Here is a 24,100-nt window from a genome sequence, read left to right on the forward strand (position 1 = left end):
GCTTGTCTACACTACCACCTTCCTTCGAAGGAGGGATGGTAATTAAGGTGTTGGGAGTTTGCTAATGAAGTGCTGTGCTGCATATGCAGCACTTCATTAATCAAATTCGCCCCTGTGGCAACTTCAAAGTTTTAAATTTTGAGAAGTAAAGGGACTTCAAAGTTGCCCCGCCACTTCGAAGTACCGGCGGGTGAGCCGTGGCTAGACGCATGCCGGCACTTAGAAGTTTAAAACTTCGAAGTTGCCGTGGGGGGAAATTTGCTTAATGAAGTGCTGCGTGTACATGGCAGCACTTCATTAGTAAACTCCCAACACCCTAATTACCATCCTTCCTTCAAAGGAAGGTGGTAGTGTAGACAAGCCCAAAAAGTAGTTGGAGAGCTCACCCCCCCTTAACTGCTTATTTCATTTTTATTTATCATGAAGTACCTATTTGAGTGATTCATGCATTTATTTCAATGTGCAGAGCTCCAAATGAGAATTCTTCACTCTGTATGATGTTAAAACTAGCAGTGGACATGCTCTTGTCTTCACTGAGGATTAAATCCATACCAAAGTTGTAATGATGTCTGAAGTCCAATGGAATGAACAGAGATTATTTTATGGCACTACGAGATAGTAACACAGTAGGAATGCCCAAAAACATCATGTTTACCTTATAAACGAATGGGTTTCTTCGTGAATCAGTCAGAATATCAAATCTTGTGTAAAGGTCATTTAAAAGATTAACAATTTTCATGGCTCCTTCCCCAGATGCATGCTTACTGCAGAATGCATTGAATCCAACAATGCCACTGAAGAGGATGGTCACATTATCATACCGCTTAGCTGGTACAGGACGCTTATGTCTCAGTTCATTTGCAACAGAGGGTGGAAGGACAGAATACAGCAATCTAGACAGGTACAATAAGTAAGGGATAGGAGAGAAAGAGAGAAAGAAAGAGAAAGAATATAAATGTTTTATTTAAATATGACCCTAATTTTTCTTAAGGTGTTATTGTGCACTAATGATATCCAATTGTTAGTGATAAAAGAGTCTTATATTGGACTCTCTACTCCTTAAACAGCAGGCTGTGATACATTTGTATGGTTCATATGGTTAATGCAACTACATTACAAAAACACATGCTAACAGGTAGAAGCCACCATGTATCTACCACGAAATATACTGGTGATTCCTTTATCACAATCTATTGAAGATACCTGTTTCTATTTTTCCCCATTACTAAAGTATGTGGTGCAATTTGGTTTTGTTTCACTGATTTTAAAAGATCCACACCAATTTTCACTATCACAGGACCTAGCCATTAAGGTTTATTTATGTTTTCAACATATCAAACAGTCCATATGACAAAAAGAAAACAGTAAATATTGCAAATCACCATGCACATTAAAAATGAAGTCATTTACACAGGCCTGTATTCTAATCTTATTTCACCCACTTCAGCTTTTCATCGGGCACTGTACAGAACACAAACTCAGCAATTTGCCAAAGCTTAGCAAAAAATAGCTGATGGTAACTTAGATAAAATGCTACCACTTTGAAATCTAAAATTGTGCATTTTAAAGTTTTGGCAGCCTGCAATAAACATTACAGGCTAAGAGAGGCATGAAAGTTAAGAACAGAATAAACAGGAGGAGAAAGATGAGGAAGAGAGATAAGAATAATGGATTAATGCATTTCTCCAAAGAATAACAGATGGAATTTTCTAAAATTATTTCATTTTAAACACATCAAAGTGCTCAGTCTCAATTACTGGAACCACTTAAACTGGTTTTAAACACATTCCTGACCTCCCTACACAATTCTGAACTCTCTTGTACTTGATGGTTATGGTTGTGGTACCTTCTGCATGTATGGTAGAAGAGCAGGAAAGAGGGTGCCAAGTGTTTTTTCCTCCCTCACTTATGCAATGGCATACTGGCTATCATTTATCTTGGTCCTTGCCATCCCTGAGCACAAGGAATAGGGCAGAGTTCTGGTACCAGGGATACCAAATTCCAAAGAGAGATTTCACCGGGACTATTTGCATGAGCAAGGTGCTACTTTCATAAGTAAAAGTTTGATGGCTGAGTCCTGTTTCTACACATGTTGCACCTCTCTAATCTGGAACTCTCTCATCCAGCATGATTTTAAATACTTGCATGGCCACCTCCCATGGGTGTGGCCGAGCTTCTGTGGCCCCATAAAGTTTGTTTACGGCCACCAGTCCCTGCTGTCAGTGTTCTGTGCTGTTATTTAGCTGTAATAATCCCCTAATGTCTCCTAAGAGACCAGCAAGCTGTGACAGTGTTGGTAATGCTGCTAGGTAATACTGACGTCCTACAACACAGCAAATTCTCTTGTCCAGCACTGGTCAGGTCCTGAGGATGCTGGATTAGAGAGGTTCAACCTGTATCAAGTTTCAAACTTCTATCATTTTCCTATGACTCTGTTCTCAAAATCATGTGTAAAATGTTTTTCTTTTCAGCCTCCAGACTGTGGTACAGTTTTCAAATCAGAAAATCAAAGTCTTTGTACCCTAATTGCATTTTCCGTCATTTTCAGATTTAAACTTTAATAATTAAATATTACATATGGTAGATCAAAATTCCTTAACATGTTATTTTTTCTCAGTATTATTTCAAATCAATTATCTCTTTTATTTACAAGGCCAAATTATAGACTGATTTCTGCATCATCGGCACTTTGTCACTGGCTCTACCTAATGCAACTTCTTTAAGTTGTTTTCCTGGACCATGCTCTCTTAGGTCATTTCTGAAGTGTTGGGCACTGTTGATTCACTTTAGTTTTAGCTCTCCACAGCAAAGAAGAGAAGGCCCTTCAATTTTCTAGGCATGTGATATTCCATATTGCAGATGATGAAGAACTTTCTATATATACATTCTTTAAAAAAATGTGCTTCCATGGCTCCACAATTACCAGAGGATTTTTGTTTCCATTTAAAACTGGGAATTAATTCTTACGTGTCTGTCTTTTTCTTCTCATCTTCTAGTGCTCTAAGTGTGTGCTGAAGTCTGTCTGTGAGGATCTCCAGCTCTTGAGTCAGCTTGTATTCCTCTCTGAACTGCTCTCCCAAAAGGACTAGGTCACGGGTGGCATCGTGCAATGGAATGTCACTCAGATATAGCCCTCTTCTGGTTAAATCATCTAAGTTCATCACACTGTAATACAGAGAAGTGTAAGAATAAACCAGCAGGGAAAAAAAATTAATTACATTGCATTGCCTAAATAGAATTTTGCTCCTGCTAAAAGCTAAGCTATAGAGTTGCATTGACATACATGACAAGAGACTGTGTTTCCTATTTTGTAATGAAAATCTTCTTTAGAGTGCTGATGTTGATGTAGTTCTGGGCCAGGGTCTGCAACCTGCAGCTCCACAGCAACATGAGGCTTTTTAAGGGGTTCTTTAGGGTTCTCAATTCTATAATTGCAAAGTAAAATTTAAAAAACAAAACAAAAAACAAACAAAAACCCTCTAACTATTTTGGATATGTCAGTGGGTATCTAAAAGCCCAACAATGAACAACTCGTATCTAAACAGCAACCAGTATGTGACCTTGAATGAGGGGAGGGATAGCTCAGTGGTTTGAGCAATGGCCTTAGAAACCCTGGCCTGTGAATTCAATCCCTGAGGAGGCCATTTAGGTGTATGGGGCAAATAGATTAAAAAAATATTGTCAGGGATGTTGCTTGGCCCTGCTGTGAGGGTAGGCAACTGGACTCAATGGCCTCTCAAGGTCCTTTCCAGTTCTATGAGGTATGTACATCTCTAATATATTTCTTTATAAATGAAAGGCATGTTAAAGTAAACTTGCCAAAGGACCTCTTTAAAATGCTGGCTAATAGTAGTGGTTGGGATTAGTGAGTAAGTAGTGAGGTGATATTCTGGATGAAACTTTTGGGAATATGGTAAAACAAGTAGTTTCCATCAACCATATTGTAATTTGTATGCATTAATGCATGTCTTTTATAGTACATATGCAATACAGAGCCCTGACTGATGTATTAAAAATCACTAACAGTGATGTAGTATAACCGACTGGTCAGTGCATTACCTGTCTCCCACCTGTGCCTGTTACAGAAATTTTATGAATGTATTTTCTTTCTGCTTAAAGATTGATTCTATAGTTTAAATTATAAAGGTTCATGCTTTTAGCTTTAAAGAGCCTCACTTCAATCCCTCATCAGAACTAAGATGACAGGTGTCACACTATGACATGGGTCCATTACTTAATTTATTTTCCAAATTAATATTTCCATGTGATCCCTAAATATCAGTGCATCATGTTGTGAAAATTGCATTGAAACTACTATGCAGGCATATTATTAGACAAGATATTGTTTCCTAGTTCTTCTTAGTGTTATCAAATTGATAAACCAAATGTCATGACTTATTAAAAAACACTCAGTTAATGAGGTGTTCTGCTTAAAAAGAGATAGGATAATATGTCCCAATGTTTGTAATCAATGATTTTTTTTCTGCACCACATTCTATGTTCCCTTATCTTAGCGGGCTTGCACCACTATATGGGTAGGTCTGCAGAGGAAAGTTATTTCAAAATAACAGCCATTATTTTGAAATAACTTTGATAGCATCAACACAATGCAACCGCTACTGCAAAAGAGTTTCAAAATAATGGTTGACTTACTTCAAAATAAGTAAACCTCATTCCACAAGGAATAGCACCTATTTTGACCTATTTAGGTAAGACTAGATATTTATAAAAAAAAAAAAAAAAGCTGTGCAGACAGGGAATAGGGCCTATTTACAAATAAGTTACAGTGTATCCAATGGCTCTGTTTTGAAATAGGCTCTATTGTGTGTAGACGCTCTATTTTGAAATAGCTGAAGACTATTTTGAAATGCATTTTATGTGCAGCAGCATCATATCAAAGTAAGCTGTTCTGCAATAGCTCTTCCAGAATAGCTTATTTCCAAATAAGGCTGCTGTGTAGACATACCCTAATGTAGACCAGAATCTGGGCCAATGAGTTTTTGGAGTCATATACATTTAGGGCTTGTCTATATTACAGGGAAGATCGAAACTTGCTACCTTGAGGAGTAAGGGATGCTGACAGTAGAAACTCTCCTGTCAACCTCCCTGCGTGATGATGGCCAGGTAAATTGATTGTAGATAAGTCAATTCTAGCCACGCAATTGCCATAACTAGAATTGCGTCTCTGCAATTGATTTACCTGCCTAGTATAGAATAAGCCTTAGAGACACTCCTGCAATTTGGTAGCTATTCAGCTTTGTCAAACAGAGTAGTTTTATTGCTTGAAGTACCTTGGAGAACAAAGAAAGAGAATACTGTCTGCTTCAGGTAAGTAGATCATTTGACCTTTGAGACGTAAGCAGCTGATCTCCGTGCCAGTTAGTTCATCTTCACACTCCAACTTTTCTACGTCCAACAGACCTTCCTTGTGAAAAAAATAATAATAAATAACATGATTCCTTTGTTATTTCAACATACAAACAGACACATGCAAACCTTCACTACAGGAAAGCTCAGCAGAGACTACTGAGACTATGTGAATGCATTTTGATGGCTTTGTCCTCCCTTTCCTCTGTTAGATGTCATTTCTCAAACTGAAGTTCTGATCTTGTCAGGGCATATGCAAGATTTCTGCTTCAGCTTTCTGGGATATTACTTCCAATAAACAAGCAATTATCTTGTGTAGCAGTTGCTACTTCACGTGCTATAGTCATTTGTATAATTTTCCTGGCTCCTCTCCTGACCATGGAAGAGGAAGCAGAAACATGTTGGAATTGAAGAGTGTGGGCATGGAAGGGCCTAAACATGATATGCTCCTATAGCTGATCCAACAAAAACATATGCATTCATGCATCACGATTTTTCTTGGCCCGAGACACAGAACAGACACAGGGCTTACTACTGTGCAAAGAATGTTTGTGGAGCGGCTCTGAATTATTCCTTATGCCTGTAAATGTACTTATACAAAAGACCAACATTTGATTACCTTGCTTCTCAATACAAAGACAGTGTTGATATGTGAGAGGATCCCATGGAAGCTAATATCAATATGCGGCCGAACCAAGGAGAAAACTGACAACAGATTGCAGTTTCCTGGCAAAAGCTAAAACATAAGCAAGACCAAGAAAAACTCATTCACTAAGGAAATAAAGGACTTTTCTAAAAACCAGGAAAAATTCACATAATGATGTATTTCTTTCACTATATATACAAGGTGGCAGAGTTTTACAGTTATTGACCTACAGAATGCAGGCATACATTAATATAAATATAAGACTTAACTATGGTTTTCAAGTCATGGCTGTGGTCCTTATGTAATTTAAAGTACAATTCTTTTTTTGGACCATACCTCTGCAAAAATAGCACAGTACCATATTTTGTATGATGGCTCTCAATACTCCTTCACTTTACACCTAAAAGCATTTTCTTTGCCTAACTGCCCTCCCGACATACTCATCACCATCAACAACAACAGCTATTGGCTCAGCACCCATTATTGTCCAATGCCTCCCTCACTATTTCTTTCCATCTCTCCCTGTCCAGTGTGGAATGGCTTAACTTCTGTAGACTAGCTCTACACCAATCTACTATATCATTCACCCATTCTCTGTGGGATCTGTCTCACCTATTCGAACCATCCATTATGCTGAATACCAGGGCCTTGATTCTTCGTTCATTGTTCATTCTGCAGATATGCCCGAACAGCTGTAACTCTTGTTGTACAACCTTCTGTAATAGGTTCTCTTTTGGCTATATCTTCCCACCTTTCTTGTTGGTTATCTTCTGTGGGCATCCTATTCTCAGGATCTTTCTATAACAACTTTTCTTGAAAGCCAATATCTTTCTTTTTGAATCATTCTTTATCACCCATGTTTCACATCCATACAACATGCAGCTGAATACACCCATTTTCATGATGCTCAGCTTCATTCCTAAGCTAATAACTATTTCCTTATCCCCACATACCACTGTTTTTGTTTTATCGATGTTCATAATCCGTCCCTACTGCTTCCCTTCCTCACGTAGCACCGGCACCATTCTTGCTAGCTTCTCTTCATCTTCCTTGATAACTTTATCATCTGCAAACCTCAAGCTGTTAATTCTCATCCCATGCATCGATATCCCTTCTACCTCTTTCTTGATCTTGTCCATCAACTCTCTCTAGGTGCATGATGAAGATACTTGGCAATATCAGATCTCCTTGTCTTGTACCTCTACTCATTCTAAACCAACTTCCCAACTTTCTGCATGTTCTCACTGCTGCCTCCACATTGTTGTTTATAACTTTCAAGAATCATATCCATCTGCTATCCACTCCGTATGACTACAATGCTGCCCAAGTCACTTTCTGATCTATACTGTCAAATGCCTTCTGAAAATCAACAAAGCAATTGTAGATGTTCTTCTTTCATCGAGCTTTCTCCGCTATCAATCTTAGTGCCAGTATCTGCTGTATGGATAATGTGACAGTTGGAATTGTGTGCCTGGGAGGATTGGAACCTTGTTTGATCCTTGTTTGTTGTTCTCTTGATTGTCTCTGATCAGCCTCAGGATCAGACTTCCCTTGTGTGACTAACGAGGGGAAGGCCTGGCTGAGATTTTCAGGCTGTAAAAAGCCAGAGTCAGAGCGACGAGGGGAGCAAAGTGGACAGGAGGCTGCAGACAGGGGAGTTTTAAGAGGGACTTTGATAGAGGGAGTGTGAAAGAGGGGGATCCACTATGGGTAGGAAGACCCAGAACACCTCTGCCAGCAGTGTTTCTGTCTCCTCTGCCAGCACCTGTAGTCAGACAGACCTCCTGACCAGGGATGTCTCCACCCAGACCCTAGCGTGGTTTTGCTGGGACTGTGACTTGCAATTCCTACTTACTGAAGTCCACGCTGGCGGGACAATTCCTTGTGGAAGGTGTCTTCTGATGGAATCTCTCAGAAAACAGGTGGGAGAGATACAGGAGAAGATGGCTAGACTAAGGAGTGTCTGTATCCCTGAGCAGTTCCTGGACAGTATTCAAGTGGAGACAGCTGAGGTTAAGGTAGCTGTCCCACCCCAAAAGAGTACTGACACATCATCAGCGGAGGTTGAGATGGCTTGGGGGCACACTGGCAGCTGGTCACTTCTGGCAACAGGCAGTACTCCATGCCTGCTCCCAACCGTCTGGGAATCACCCCTATAGCAGAAGCAGAGAAGTCTTGTACCTGTAAGGTGTGGAGGTCTGCTGCCACCACTATGAGGAAGAAACGTAGGATAGTGGTGGTCCGAGATTCTCCTCTGAGGGGAACGGAGGGACTTGTCTGTTGCCTTCACATGTCATCACTGGAGGTATGCTGCCTGCCAGGAGCCTGTATCCGAGATGTTACAGAGGATTATCCGGACTACTGACTACTGCCCCATGGTACTCATTCATGTGGGCACGAATGATACTGCAAGGTGTAATCTTGAGCAGATCAAGTGCGGCTACAGGGCTCTGGGAGTCTGGGTGAAGGATCTGGAAGTACAGGTGGCGTTCTCCTCAACCCTTCCTGTCAAAGGTAGGGTCCCAGGCAGAGACAGGTGCATCCCGGAGGTTAATGCCTGGCTGCAAGGATGGTGTCACCAGGACCGCTTTGGCTTCATTGATCACAGGATACTGTTCCATGAAGGACTGCTAAGCAGGCATGGAATTCACCTTTCAAGGAATGGGAAGAATGTATTTGGATTGAGGCTGGCTAACCTAGTGAGGATCTCTTTAAACTAGGTTTGATGGGGTCAGGTGACCAAAGCCCACAGGTAAGTAAAAAATCTGGAGACTGGGAGTTGGGTTGGAAACGGGAGGGATCATGGGCTATAATAGCAGACAAAAAAAGAGGGACTAGGCAGAACTGGGAGGCAGAAGAAAATCAGTATCTTAGATGCCTATATACAAATGCAAGAAGTATGGGTAATTAAGAAGAACCTGAACTCCTAATAAATTAACACAATTATGACATCATTGGTATTACAGAGAGTTGGTGGGACAATAAACATGATTGGAATATTGGTATAGAAGGGTACAACTTACTCAGGAAGGATAGGCAGTGTAAAAAGGGAGGAGGTGTTGCCTCATATATTAAAAAATGTGCACACCTGGACTGAGGTGGAGATAGATGCAGGAGACAAAGATGTTGAAAGTCTCTGGATTAGGTTAAAAGGGGTAAAAAACAAAGTTGATGTCATGATAGGGGTCTACTACAGACCACCTAGGCAGGTAGAAGAGGTGGATGAGGCTTTTTCCAAGCAACTAACAAAACCATTCATAACACAGGATTTGGTGGTGATGGGAGAATTCAGCTATACCAACATATGTTGGGAAACTAACACAGTGAGGCACAAACTATCTAGAAAGTTCTTGGACTGCATAGATGACAATATTTTATTTCAGAAGGTGGAAAAAGCTACTAAAGGGTGAAGCAGTTCTAGATTTGATTTGAACAAATAGGGAAGAACTCACTGAGAATTTGAAAATGGAGGGTAGCTTGGGAGAAAGTGACCATGAAATCATGAAGTGCATGATTCTAATAAATAGTGAAAGGGAGAACAGAAACATTGAGACATTGGATTTCAGAAAAGCAAATGTTGGTAAACTCAGAGAGCTGGTAGGTAAGGTCCCATGGGAAGCAAGACTGAGAGAAAAAACAACTGAAGAGAACTGGCAGTTTTTCAAAGGGATATTATTTAGGGCCCCAAAGCAAGATATACCACTGCATAGTAAAGATAGAAAGTATAGTAAAAGACCATCTTGGCTTAGCCAGGAGATCTTGCATGATTTGAAAATTAAAAAGGAGTCATATAGAAAGTGGAAATTAGGAGAAATTACAAAAGATGAATATAAGCAAACAATACATGTATGCAGGAGCAAGATTAGAAAGGCCCAGGCATAAACCAAGCTTAAACTAGCTAAAGACATAAAGGGTAACAGGATGTCATTCTATAAATATATTAGAAGCAAGAGGAAGATCAAGGACAGACTACGCCCACTACTCAGTGAGGAGAGAGCAACAATATCAGGAAACCTAGAAACAGTAGAGGTACTTAATGACTTCTTTGTTTCGGTCTTCACCAAGAAGGCCGATGCAGAAATACCTAATATAATCCATGCTAATGGGAAGGGGGTAGGTTTAGAGGATAAAATAAAAAAAGAAGAAATTAAAAATTACTTAGAAAAATTAGATGTCTGCAAGTCACCAGGGCCTGACAAAATGCATCCTAGAATACTCAAGAAGCTGATATGGGAGAGATTTCTGAGCCTTTAACGATCATCTTTGAAAAGTCCTGGAAGTCAGGAGAGATTCCAGAACACTGGAAAAGGGCAAATATAGTGCCCATCTATAAAAAGGGGGAAAAAAAGAACAACCCAGGAAACTACAGACCAGTCAGTTTAACTTCTGTGCCAGGAAAGATAATGGAGCAAATAATTAAGGAATTCATCTGCAAATACCTGGAAGAAAATAAGGTGTTAGGTAACAGCCACCATGGATTTGTAAAGAACAAATCACGCCAGACCAATGTGATAGTTTTTTTGACAGGATAACACGTCTTGTGGATAAGGGAGAAGTGATGGATGTGGTATACATAGACTTTAGTAAGGCATTTGACATGGTCTCGCATGATCTTCTTATCAATAAGCTAAGCAAATAAAACTTAGATAGGGCCAATGTAAGATGGGTGCATAACTGGCTGGATAACTGTTCTCAAAGAGTAGTTATTAATAGTTCACAGTCATTCTGAAAGGGCATAATCAGTGGGGTTCTGCAAGGATCTGTTTTGGGACCGGCTCTATCTTCATCAATGATTTAGATATTGGCATACAGAGTATACTTATTGAGTTTGCAGATGATACCTGAGCTGGGAAATGTTGCAACTGCTTTGAAGGATAGGGTCATAGAATCATAGAAGAGTAGGACATAATTCAAAATGATCTGGACAAACTGGAGAAATGGTCTGAAGTGAACAGGAAGAAGTTTAATAAGGACAAATGCAAAGTACTCCACTTAGGAAGGAACAATCAGCTTCATATATATAGGAAATGACTGTCTGGGAAGGAGTACTGCGGAGAAGGATTTAGGGGTCATAGTGGACCACAAGCTAAATATGAGTCAACAGTGTGGTGCTGTTGCAAAAAAAGCAAACAAGATTCTGGGATGCATTAAGGGGAGTATCGTGACGAAGACATGAGAGGTCATTCTTCTGCTCTACCCTGCACTGATTAGACCTCAACTGAAGTATTGTATCCAGTTCCGGTCATCATATTTCAAGAAAGATGTGGAGAAATTGGAGAAGATCCAAAGAAGAGCATCAAGAATGATTAAAGGTGTACAGAACATGAGCTATGAGGGAAGACTGAAAGAACTGGGCTTGTTTAGTTTAGAAAAGAGAAGACTTAGTGGGGACATGGTAGCGGTTTTCAAGTACCTTAAAGAGGGTTAGAAGAAGGAGGGAGAAAAAGTGTTCTCCTTGGCCTCTGAGGATACGACAAGGTGCAATGGGCTTAAACTGCAGGAAGGGAGGTTTAGGTTGGACATTAGGAAAAACTTCCTAACTGTCACTGTGGTAAAACGCTGAAATAAATTACTTACAGAGGCTGTGGAATCTCCATCACTGGAGATTTTTAAAAGCAGGTTAGATAGATACTTGTCGTGGATAATCTAGAAGGTGTCTGGTCCTGCTGAGAAAGCAGGGTACCAGACTTTATGATCTCGCAAAGTCCCTTCCAGTTCTAGAGTTCTACGAGTCTATGATTCTATCCTTCCTGAATCCCGCTTGTTCATCTGCGAGAGTTTCTTCTATTTGCACTCTCATCAGTATCATCAGCACCTTGCTTACATGACTCATTTGGGCAAGTGTTCTATACTTCTTGCACTACAACACACATCTTTTCTTGTGTATTGTCACTAGCATGTATCTTGTCCATTCCTTAGGTGCCTACCCTTCTTTCCGCACAGTATTATACAGCCAGTGTATTTTCTGAATCATGCTTTCTCTGCCATATTTGATCATCTCAACCGTGATCTTATCATTTCCAGGGCTCTTGATCTTTAGTCATTTCACTGCTCCTACTTCTTCCTTTGAAATATCACTCTCACGCTCAATGCTTGGTGAAGGTATTTCTTAGTTCTTCGATCAGTCTGAGACACTCGGGTCCAACAGTGCTTTGTACAGATCAGAGCAATATCTTCTCTACCGCTGCACAACATTCTTCTTGTTCATGAGCTCCTTGAAGTTCTCGTCTTTGATTGCCATCTGCTTTGGTTGCCATTTCATATTAATAGTCCTAATCATTTTATACATCTCCCTGGTCTTATAGCCCCTGTAATACTGGTCAATATCTGCACACTGCTTCTCTAACCATTTTGCCTTCTCCATTCTAGCCTCTTTCCTTACCTGGTTGCATTTAATTCTATACTGTGGTTCCTCCCTCCTGGAATGCAAACATTCCTCCTGATCTTCAGTGCTCTCTTATCTTGGACCAACTTCAGTGTCTCCTGCATAATCCACTTCTTATTGATCTTCTCTTCTTCTGGAACCATCTGCTCAATTGCCTCTTCTATCACCATGGCTATCCCTTCGACTCTCCTATCTATGACTTTCTCTGTGCCTTAATTCCTGAACTTGTCTTTGAGCGCTGCTCTGTATGCATTCCCTATTTACTTTCTCGCCAAACCTCACCATGTCTCTTCACTTCTTGAACTGTGTCTTATACTTTCTCTTGAGTTTCATCTTGATAGTCATGATCACTCAACTCTGGTCTGAGTCTATATCCACTCCTTGGAAAGCTCAGCACTGCCATACTGATGTTACCCATCATCTTCTTCTTATCAAGATCCTATCTATCATGTTCTTGGACTTCCTGTCATTCGATCAGCATGTCTACTTCCTACAGTCCTTTTGTTGGAATCTTGCTTTGCAGATCACCATCTCGCGCTCTGTAGCAAACTCTAGTAGTTTCTCACCTAATCTGTTTCTTTCTCCATATCCAAACCTTCCCATGACTCTCTCCCAACCTTCCTTATCTGTTCTGACCCTCACGTTCCAATCTCCTCCAATGATCCACACATCTCTCTTTGGTATCTCCTCTAGGGCCTTTGTGAAATCCTAATAGTATAGCTCTTTCTCTGTACTATTTGATGTGGGTGCATACATCTGAATGTCAAAATATTGAACGGTTTCACTTCAAATCTCACCACCATCATTCTTGCACCCATTGGTTTGTATCCTATCAATGCTCCACTAGCTCTTTTGCTGAGAAAGAATCTGACTCCTGTCTCATGCTTCATTTAATTCCCTGACCAAATGACTTTGCAACCGCACATCCCTCCTGATGCTGTCCAACACATTTCTGCCAGTTCAAGTATATCTCATCAGTATTTCTCCATCTCCTTTCGAAGCAGCTCTAACTGTCCAGTTGCCCACAGTGTTTGGATGTTCCATGTTCCAGTTGATAGTATATGCATTAGTTGCAATTTTCTTTTGGTAGCTAACTTATTGACACAACCCCAATTACTTGATTTGTATTGCAGGCCTTGTTTATCTGGGCGATGTCCAAACTAGCATCTTTTATCAGTTAGTCGTACTGGCATCAGATTTCATTTGTGTTGTTTTATGATCAGTGGATCATCACGTATCTGCTCAACCCTCTTCCTTCATCAAAGCTTGGGATTGGCATGGAACCCCTAGAAGCTTCATGTCAGAGTTCTTCAGACTCACCTTAGGATCAAATAATGAAGTTGTGTTCCTTCACCTATTATCTCCAGCCAAAAAGATTCTGCTGCCCATCTTCAGAAAGTCACTAGTTACATGTGTTCAGTGAACCACCCTGAACTCTTCTGTAAAGCCCCCAAATCACAATAGTGAGGTGAAAGCTCAGTAAAATTAACTATATAATGCAAAAATATGTAAATAATTCAGAACCAGTAAGTGCCTTTGTAACTGCAGAATCTCATTAACATTATCCTCCTCACACCTTTGGCCTGTCCCTTACAGGGTTTACTTAAGTCCCTATCTCCATCTTATCTTAAAGGAGATTGTCAGTTTTTCATGACAAAGACCACATTATCGCATGAGTTTATAGAGTATATAGTATAACATGGTCCCCAATCCTAAGTGATGACTTTGAGCACTATTGTAATATAAATAAAAACAGTGAACATCACCAGTGGGGTTCAGTGGGATTCCATAGGCATATGGAAGTCAAGAACTGGCCCTTAGAAATTGGCAATTAGAACTTAGTTAACACTTATGGTGCTGATGTAAAAGAACACCCAACACCCCGTCATGCTGCAACTGTGTTAGCTGTACAATGCTAACGAGCCTGTAAAGTGGTAAAATAATTTTTATTGTCAAAATAAGAGTCCCTCAACCCATTGAGGCGGTGAACCTGTTCTGGAAGAAGGTACTATTTTTACATAATCCATTTTCAAAGTACAACCGCATTGTAAGTTGAGACAAACACCACATTGTAATGTAGAAAGAAAATCCCAAATCTGCTTAATGTCTTCACAGTTAAGACTTGCATAATATAAAAAAGAAATATGAAATTATAACATCACTTAAGTGCTATTATTCAACTAAAACTATTGTAACAGCCAGTGCTTTCTTGTGCCAGTACTTAGTACGACACCTTGGCAGCCCCACCCATGCGACTGCCTGGGGGCATGGGCCAGCGGACTGGCTGAGTACCAGTTCCTCTTTTTTTTTTTTTTAAAAAGGCACTGATAACAGCCTTTCACATAAGCCAATGGTCTGACCTGTGGAAGGACTCTGTATATAGCATTGCCACACTGTGTTACCACCAAATCTCTGTCAAATATTATGTGGAAAGGAAAAGCCTTGCAAAATGTATAAGGACTGATGCGGGACTCCTGGGTTCCATTCTCTTCAAATCTGTCAAGGTCTTCATAAAAGTCCTCTTCCTTAGACTCTTTCTCTTCTATTAAAAATTGAGTGTGGTCACACTCTTCGCTTCTCTGTTGAATGACCTGGACAAAAGAAGAAAAAGACTGCAAGTAGTAATTACCTTTTATGTCCTAATCATTGAAATTCTATTGTGAAGAAATTCTATTGCTAGGCCTATCCTGAAATAACTTACATTATTTGCATTGTATAAACTGCATAAATTATTTCAAGGCAACTTATTTTGGACTTGGTGCCTGCTACACGACACTGAAGTTCAAAATAAGTGTCTATTTTGAACTTCCCACTATGCCTCTCACAACGAAGGGCAGCAGGAACAAAATACTGCTGATGAACCTCCACTGAAAGGCAGGAATGCAGCTAGCCACCTAGCGCTCCCACCACCGCTTCCTTGTTGAAACAGTCCCTGCTAGCTCAAGGAGGGGCAATTAACACCTCCTTGCACCAGTGGAACATGTCTATAATAGTATGTAGCTGGCATAAAACAAAGAAATAGCTCCCCATTACTCCTCACTTTGTAGAAACAAATGAAAGAAAAGGATGTGTTTTTTCCCATTTGTAACTCAATCTCTGTTGTTACAGAGAAAGGCTTTAGCAAACCAAAATATGCACAAGTGTGAGCCTTCAACAAACTATACACTGTTTTCTTTTTCACCAAATTGTTATGACATGTTAGAATGTGTTTACTGATACAGGCACAGCAGTGAAATGAGGACAAACACATCTATGGAACTAAGTAGGAACCCTGAGCTTTTATTAAATTTTAATGCGGGGGAGAAGAAAGGTATACACAGGCTATATTATTACCCATCATCTATGCTCTTTATTATTAGATATTTAATTGGTTCCAGTACAGGGTTTGCAGAGCTCTATACCACATAACTGCAGCCTACCCTTGGAATTCAGCTATCTCTGGATCCTAGCACCCTCCAACCAGTGAGGACAAAAGAGGGTGCAGAATTTGTTTCAGGAAAGTCATAAGGTTTCACTCTACCCTACAATCCTAAGGCCCATTACCAAAACTCCACACTTTCACCTCTGGAAACTATACCTTTTATTCTTCTAACTGCACTGGAAATGTGGCCACAAACTGAAACATATGAACAGCTTTTCCTTAGTACTTCAGCTAGGTACTAAGTGCATTCTGACTTAACTCACTGTTGAAATGGTGTTGATGGACACATAGCTTCCATACTGGATTAAATCCTGGGAGATGGGGAATACTGTCCAATCAGCACCTTTCAACTGCGCCTCTCTCGACCCAATCTGCTGGCGGGTATATCCCAGTCCACCTTTGTAGCCAAGCCTATCAAGCTTTCCACCTGCTGAGGTATTTTTCACACATCCAGGTTAAAGGTGATGCCTAATGAAATATCATAATTTATGAAGTTTGGACAAATGTACCTTTTCACAAATCTCATTTGATTTAATGGGTAGAACAGAACAATTCTACTTAGACAGTACGGCTTAGCAGCAATATAATGGAATATATTAGGCTTAGTTCTGTCCTTGCCTCAGGCCTAATAGAAAGTTTACTGACATCAGAGAGAGACTTCTTGAAGACTTCAGTGAACTTTTGTTCAGACTCCTATACCCTGACCAATCTTGTAGATTTCAAAGGGGGAGTAAATCAGGGCAGAAAAGGCACAGGTCCAAATCAAGTGTTCAGAAATTCCAGTTAATCATAATAAAAACATGGATTCAAGAATGTCTTGCATATCCTATTTTTTAATTCCACAACAGACAAGATAAAAACACCCTAAAACAAGCCATGAGGAGATCTGAGGTGGAAAGAGCTAGCCTAGGTTGTTCTAAAATATTTTTGGACATTTAAAAAAGAAAAGATATGGGTACAAATTATTATGCACACAAAAATGCAACCACTAAAATATGCAGCATATTAAGAAGTATTTTACATTCTATGAACGGTCATAACGACTGTGTGTTAACAGCAGTAACATGCACACACAAAACTTACTTCCCATTTTTGCATAGGGAAACCATGTACAGTGCTTTGTGCTCCCATGAGATGGGGAGACTCTAAGGATCTCAAAATGCTTTACAGACATCAAAGAAGCCACAAAACATCTTTGAAAGCAATTATAAAATTATAGTCTCACATTAACAGAGGAATGCTGTGGAGGTGTTCTTTGAGTCCCAGTCTTGTGCCTTGAGAACAGGCCTATCCTTCCTCTACGTAGTCCTGTAAAATACATTATTAACTCCTCGTCCATCTTTTTCCTCAAGACTGGTGCTATTTTGTATGTGCATTATCAAAGAGATGCTCCTGCTCCAAAGTGGAAAGTGTTGCAGTGTATAGTTGCAGTTGGACAGCCAAGTGTATAGGCTGTATTCATACTGTAGTTAGCATTGGTGGCTCGGTGGCTCTTTCTGTCTCTCTCCCTCTCTCTCTGCAACATAATGTTTTATTTCAGAGCCACTGACAGAAAAGGGCAAGGGCGGTAACTGCCTTAGGTCCTGGCAATTCAAAATAGCCAAGGGCTTCTGGCTGCTACTCCTGCTGCTGTGGCAGTGGACACCACCAGAGCCCCAGACCCTTTAAATGATTGATGGAGTTCCAAGCAGGGTGCCCAGAGCAGTGCTGAAGGCTGCCTGAGGGAGACTAGGCCCAATCTCACCCCTTTCACCTCGGGCTCCAGAACTTCCATAAGTGCAGATCCACAGTCCCTTCCCCTTCTTCTCCAGGAGCCCAGCAAGTCCATCAACCCCACTGTTTTGATATTGTCAACACAAACACCTGGATCTCTAGAATTTAACTGATTAATGTTTTCCAAAGTCCATGGAGGTAATCACCATTATCAAACTAGGTCACCCAAATCATCATTTCCATTGGTGACTTTTGTGTGATTAAAGACTATTGGATCCCACTTCTAAGAACATAACTAGAAAAAAAAAACTGTCTAGCTTGGATTAAAACGCTCCTTGTTTGAAAAACAATTAGGTTTAGAAACTATTTTAAAAATCTCATATCCTAAGGAAAGTCCCATGTTGAATATTACATCTTCCAACTGCATTAATAATATCACCTCATGATAGTTTCTCTACTTCTTTGTGGTCATGCCGAACCTCTTTACAGGTTCTCATCTGTTCTTATTGATAACAAGAGAGACATTAAAACCAATCAATAAATACAGGATGGGACTCAGCATAAAAACAAGCCATAAAAGGCCAGCGTTTGGCCATCTATTTTTAGCTTTTCATGCTATACATTTCAATGAGGCAACTTCATAATCCACCCAAATCTCCAGTTTGCTGCATCAGCAAATAAATCAAGTAGTGTTGGTGAAAGCAAATGCTGATTTCCAAAGTCCTACTATATATATGGAGGTATGAGAATGACTATATCATATATACCTCACACAGCATGTACCATCAAGCTTGAGTTGAAATGTGACCTTACATAGACTGAGTAACAGCAAGCGTTCAAGCTTGATAAAGGCAGCCTACTATTTTCTGTGAGTGTTGTGATAATCTCCTAATCTTTACAGAATGCAAATACGTCAATAGCAGCCCAAAGATAGAGTCAGAAACACAACATTCTAATTCTGTTTGACTTTGATGTGAGTGCTTAATTGGTAGCTCCATGAAAGGCAACTGCAACTCTTTTAATAATTCCAAAACAGAAAATGGGCATGTACAGAAAGAGAAAATATCACCATTACGGAATAGACAGGAAATCTGAGAAACAAACAAGAAAATGAAATGCCTAATCCAAAACTCGCTGAAGTCTTTTCATTAAATTTAATGCACTCTGGACCACATCCTAGATTATAGTGTATTCAGCTGCCCATTAAAACTGATGACCAGGTTAGGTAGTATTATGGAATCCCCCTACAGAATTTCATAGAAATGTATATCCTTTCTGTTGATTTTTAATCCATCCTAAAGAATGTAATGGAATATTACATTACCACAACAGAATTCTACAGGATTATTCAAAACACAGATTGAACCTCTCTAGTATGGCACCTTCAGAACCTGAGACAATTTGCCAGATCGAGGGAGGTCAGTATTGTCTAACATCAGTTCCTAATCTTTTCCAGAAGGGGACCCATTTTGGCAATTCAGGAAGACTTGGTGACCCAAGGTAATTCAAAACCAGGAGTGGGGGTGGGGAAGAAGAAGCAGTGCTGTAATTAGCTAATTTTGCTCCTGAGTCAAGAATATAAAATTGTGCCCCTCTCTGTTTACATATTAATAGTTATTCCATAAAGAAGGAAAAATGCATTAATAAAATAATAACAATGTTTATTTATTACAGTTTATTATTTTATTATTATACTTAATGTGCCTGCCCCTGGCTTAACCCCACACTCTGAGGTTGGAGGGGCTGGAGGGAGTCACAAACAAAAAAAGGAACACCGAGAAATCAGCTACATAGAAGAGAAGGGGGGAGGGCGAAGGGGGGGCAAAAACTACTGCCAGAGACAATTAAGTGGCTTGCCTGGGATCAATGTATATCAAAGAGATGGAAGCAGTCTTTGTAATGCGTAAGACGGGGGTGTCCTTTTTTTTTTTACTGCGGGCCACACGGCAAAGTTTAAATGTTTCAGGGGCTGAACACAAAATAGCCACAAGCCACCGCCACTACCCCACCCCTGCCCCCAGCCTGAGACCCCCAGCCTCATATCCCCCCAGCAACCCCAAGCTGTCCCCCAACCTTAGACCCCGCCAGCATCCCCAAACTACCCCCAGGCTTAGACGCACCAGAAGCCCCAAACTGCCCTTAGCCTAAGACCCCCCGAAAGCCCCAAACTGCCCCCAGCAGCCCCAAACCGCCCCCAGTCTTAGACCACTCCCCACAGTCCCGAACTGGCCCCAGGCTTAAAACCCCCCAGCACCCACAAAAAGCCCCCAGCCTTTAACCCCCCCTCCCACAGCCCTAAATGGCCCCAGCCTTAGACACTCCCCCACAGCCTCTTCACCGGGGCTGCTAGGCTGGGTGGCTCCCCCAGCCCTCCTTCCCCGAGCAGGTAATAGTCATTAAACCAATTAACTCAAGTGTTAAGCTTTCAGCACCTAGGTATAAGGTAACTGCTATCCTTAGTGACAAAGACAGCTGGTGGAGACAGCAGCTATCTCTATTGATAGATGTCTGCCTGAGGCAGCAGCGTTAAGAAACGGTAAATGGCTTCTTTAACACCCACATGCAGCTTGGAGCTGCCCAGCTGGCGACCCTTAACAAATCTAATAGCGACCCATGTTTGGGTCACAACCCATAGGTTGGGAATACCCGGTCTAGTATCATTATCAACACTTCCATGGCTTACGAGAAGTCCTGTGGCACCTTATCGACTAACAGATACATTGGAGCATAAGCTTTCATGGGCAAAAACCTGTTTCATCAGATGCACTGAGGCTGATGGATTTCCACTTCATACAGCTAAATTCAATTCTTTGCAAGGTGACAAGTATCAGAGGGGTAGCCATGTTAGTCTGTATCTAACTAATGCATCTGACAAAGTGGGTCTTTGCCCACAAAAGCTTATGCTCCAATATATCTGTTAGTCTGTAAGGTGCCACAGGACTTCTCATTGTTTTTGCAGATACAGACTAACACAGCTACCCCTCTGATATTCGGGCTGCTAGAAGATATTTAGGGGTAAATTACAGCTAAATAACAACACAGAACACTGATAGCTAATGGCTATAAACGAACTTTTTGGGACCACAGGAAACTTGGCCACACCCACGACAAGTGGTCATCTGGCTAACTAAAATCATGCTGGATTACAGAGTGTGCCAGAAAAGAGAGTTCCGGACTAGAGAGGTTCAATCTGCACACACTAAAGAGCAAATTCTCTGTTAAATTGTACGAGCACTTATAGTAATTTCTATATACCCCTACCAATTTCACACCAGTTAAATTCTATTATTTTTATGTAAAAACCATGAATTATCTACCTTTATTAAAAAATAAATTTCTGTATATTTAAACATTCATCTAGATTCTGCAGTCAGTTTCACTCAGACAAATTTAGGCAAAACAAACCAGGCCACATCTTCAGCTGGTGTTTATGGAATTTGGCCCTAAAATGACATAGACCAAATAATCCTGGTGTAAATCTAGAGTAAATAAGAACAAAACTTCACCTAATGTCTTATTACTACAGTCAAATTTACACGCCATAGATTTTCAATTATATGTAAATATTTCTAAAGAAAATTCTGTCAAAGCTTGATAAATGAGGGATCAGTATCAGTAGCGACAAAGCCAGGAGTCAAGTTTAGTTCTTCTCATTTCCCTGTGTAGTCTTAGGCTGCGTCTACAGTACAAGATAAATTCAAATTTAAGGCAGTTAGCTCGATATTACCACATGACTGTCTTCTCTGTAAATACCATTAGCTCAGTTTAGGGAGCACTAATAGGGAGATTACAATATCACAGTTACCTGACATATACAGCGTCAAGCTCAAATTCAGAAGTTCGATTAAAGGGCAGAGTGGAAACGCCATATCTTAAAATCGAATTTATTAGCCTCCAGAGCTGTCCTGTATGTAACCCACAGTGCTGCTCCTCAGTGCTCCACTCTGGCCACTGCTCTCCAGTTAATTAAGTAACAGGAAGACCGTGAATTTCAAAGCTGCACCAGGAAGCCTGTGGCTGTTGGCTTATGTTTGTATGAGAGCCTGAGAAATGTTTTTCTTCCTTTATTATTAGCACTGTGAGCACATGTCATCTACCTGTTATAAATAGCCCCTGCAGGGAGTTCACGGTTCTGTCTCTACACTTGTCTTTTTTTTTCCCTTCTATGCTGCCTGGCACCAGCCGCTGCCCCGTCGCACCACGTGGCAACAAGGCTGTTGTGGGGGTCGTGCTTTCATAAGACCCCAAGAAATATCCTCTCAACAGTTTATATTTGTGCACAAACCCCCTTCCCTCCCCCACAGGGGCCACGCAGTCTGGGTCTTTCCCACGCTCAGGAACATCATGTGGGTAAGCCCTAACCCCTGGTGGCTAAGATATTCAGGGGTTTGTAGACGCCGGGGGGAAGCGTCTCTTGGTGGCTAAAATACTCGGGGAGGATCACAGACCCCCCACCGCCCAACACACACACACATACTTGCCAAAAATATTTTTGGAAGCTTGCTGTCCATTGAAGACACCTACTGGTTTTATATTTTGGTTATAAAAACTTTTTGCTAATATCTGCTATCCGTTTTCATGCTTTGACCCCCTCATAAACACTGGGGGGCATGGGGGCGGGGCTCGTTGAGATTCCTGTTTGCACCATATGTATGATAGCTCACTGCCATCACCAGTGTGGGCAATATCTTTTCAATATCAAAAATCTTTTCCCTGCCTCTTTCTTCTAACTTCAGAATACAGTCTGGTACCCTGTATTATTTTCAGAGCTCACTTGCAATGATGGGAGGTGGGACACTCAGTGGATGGCCAGTTGGTAACACAGTTGTTACACAGAAGCCTTGTAGTGCACTGGAAAGCCAAAGACTCCTCATCAACGATTCTTTTCTGAAAAACTTTCCTATCTTCTCTTTCCTCATCCTTTTTGGGGTCCCTGTATTATTTTCAATGAAGTCAAAATCTTTTTTCCTAGGCTTTTCTATCCTCTTTCTTCTAACTTTGAAAGTACAGTCAGGGTCCTTGTATTACTTTCAGGGATCGGATGCAATCACAGGAATGGGGACACTCAGTGGATGGCCAGTTGAGAATTCAGCTACAGAACAAAGACATTTCTATAAAGACTTTTTTGCCATCTGTGTGGATGTCCTACTTTTGAACATATGCTTAGCATGAAAGGGAAATGAGGAAACTGCAATGTGGGAAGATGATGTCAAGACCAGCGAGCATACCCAGAATGCTACAGGGATGAGGGAACTGTGGGATAAGTTCCCACAATGCACTACTGCAACAGTAGATGTTTGCCAATTTGAGTGTGGCAGCAATGAGTCAACTTTGTGTGGAGCATGTGGGAGGTGAGGATTATCAAATTCAAATTTGTTAATTCCAGAATTACAAAATTGGTACTAATAAAGTCAAATTTATCTCGTAGTGTAGATGCAGCCCCAGTTGACAAGTAATGTCAACCTGCCAAATATAAGCATTCAGTCACTATGGCAACAGCAGTTAAAATTTAGATAATATGCCCTTCCGGCTTCAAAGAGATGGGATCTGCTCCCTGTGTTTTGCACCAAGATGCATCTTCAGATATGCCCTTACTTAGCTAAATGAAACGTCACATCATTACTGAACAGAACGACAATTTTGAAAATGTCTTTAAGTCTGGTCTATGTAATTGGAAACATCTCTCAAGAGCATCTTAAGCACATTCTTCACTTTGGGAAAAACCTGAATAATTTCAGAAGCAGTTACGAGGTCATTCCATGGGTCTTATATGATAAGATATGCATTTCAGCCTTATTAAAAATGACCAGCACCACAACTGAGCTATATACATTTATGTTTTGCAAAAGTGGCATCTATAATAAATGCTATACACTAAACTTTAAATGTTGTATTATACCTTGAAAGAAATTAAGCATGTGATAAATGCAGTCTTGCACAGGTTGAACCTCTCTAATCTCTCGTCCGGCAACATATGTAATCAGGCATAATTACAGTTAGCTGGATAACTACTTACCACGCTTTTGGCCAGGCTTCCCAGGGTCCCATAAAGTTTGTTACAGCCACCAGTCCTGGCTCTAGCATTCTGTGCTGTTACTTATGTCTAGTGTACCCCTAAGAGGCCAGTACACAGAGGAAATGTTAGTAATGCTGCTGGACAATATTGACCTTCTGGGGCCTGGCAAATTCTCTTACCTGACACTGGTCAGCTCCCAAGGGTGCCGGATGAGAGAATTTCAACCTGTATCAAACATGTTAAATCTTTATCCCACTGGTTTCACTTACTGTTGTGTCTTGAAATAATTCAAAGGGTCCCCACTCTTCAGTTTATGACTATTTACACAGATTTAGTTGAATGAATTACTTGAGCCATTCACGATTTAACATGGGATGGGACCCCTGAGTTTGTTAGCAGTTTGGCAGGACTTTTACATGATGGCCCCTATGAACTCTGTTTCCTGACTTAGTCTAGCAAGATGAAAAGACAGCTATAGTGTTAGTAGTAGATCTCCTTGAGCCAAGCTGACTAGCTACAGCATAAATATATTATTTTTAGTATTTATGCTGT

General features: G+C 40.7%; 1 protein-coding gene across 2 annotated transcripts in view; it reads right to left on the reverse strand.

The window, feature by feature from the left end:
- GUCY1B1 (guanylate cyclase 1 soluble subunit beta 1) overlaps positions 1-24,100 on the reverse strand; it is a 78,015-nt gene that overhangs the window by 15,582 nt on the left and 38,333 nt on the right. Inside the window, exons 1-7 of one of the 2 annotated variants that reach the window (XM_074993137.1) lie at positions 21,338-21,549; positions 17,045-17,127; positions 14,759-14,989; positions 5,987-6,103; positions 5,292-5,425; positions 2,968-3,165; positions 656-893 (exon numbers count right to left, since the gene is read on the reverse strand). In XM_074993137.1, the coding sequence (XP_074849238.1) occupies positions 656-893; positions 2,968-3,165; positions 5,292-5,425; positions 5,987-6,103; positions 14,759-14,989; positions 17,045-17,127; positions 21,338-21,401 (1,065 nt within the window). In that variant the 5' untranslated portion in view covers positions 21,402-21,549. Of the gene's footprint in view, positions 1-655; positions 894-2,967; positions 3,166-5,291; positions 5,426-5,986; positions 6,104-14,758; positions 14,990-17,044; positions 17,128-21,337; positions 21,550-24,100 lie in introns of those variants that run through there. The other variant, XM_074993136.1, reaches the window with a different exon arrangement.

Source organism: Carettochelys insculpta, chromosome 4, assembly GCF_033958435.1.
Source record: "Carettochelys insculpta isolate YL-2023 chromosome 4, ASM3395843v1, whole genome shotgun sequence".
NCBI classification, from domain to species: Eukaryota; Metazoa; Chordata; order Testudines; family Carettochelyidae; genus Carettochelys; species Carettochelys insculpta.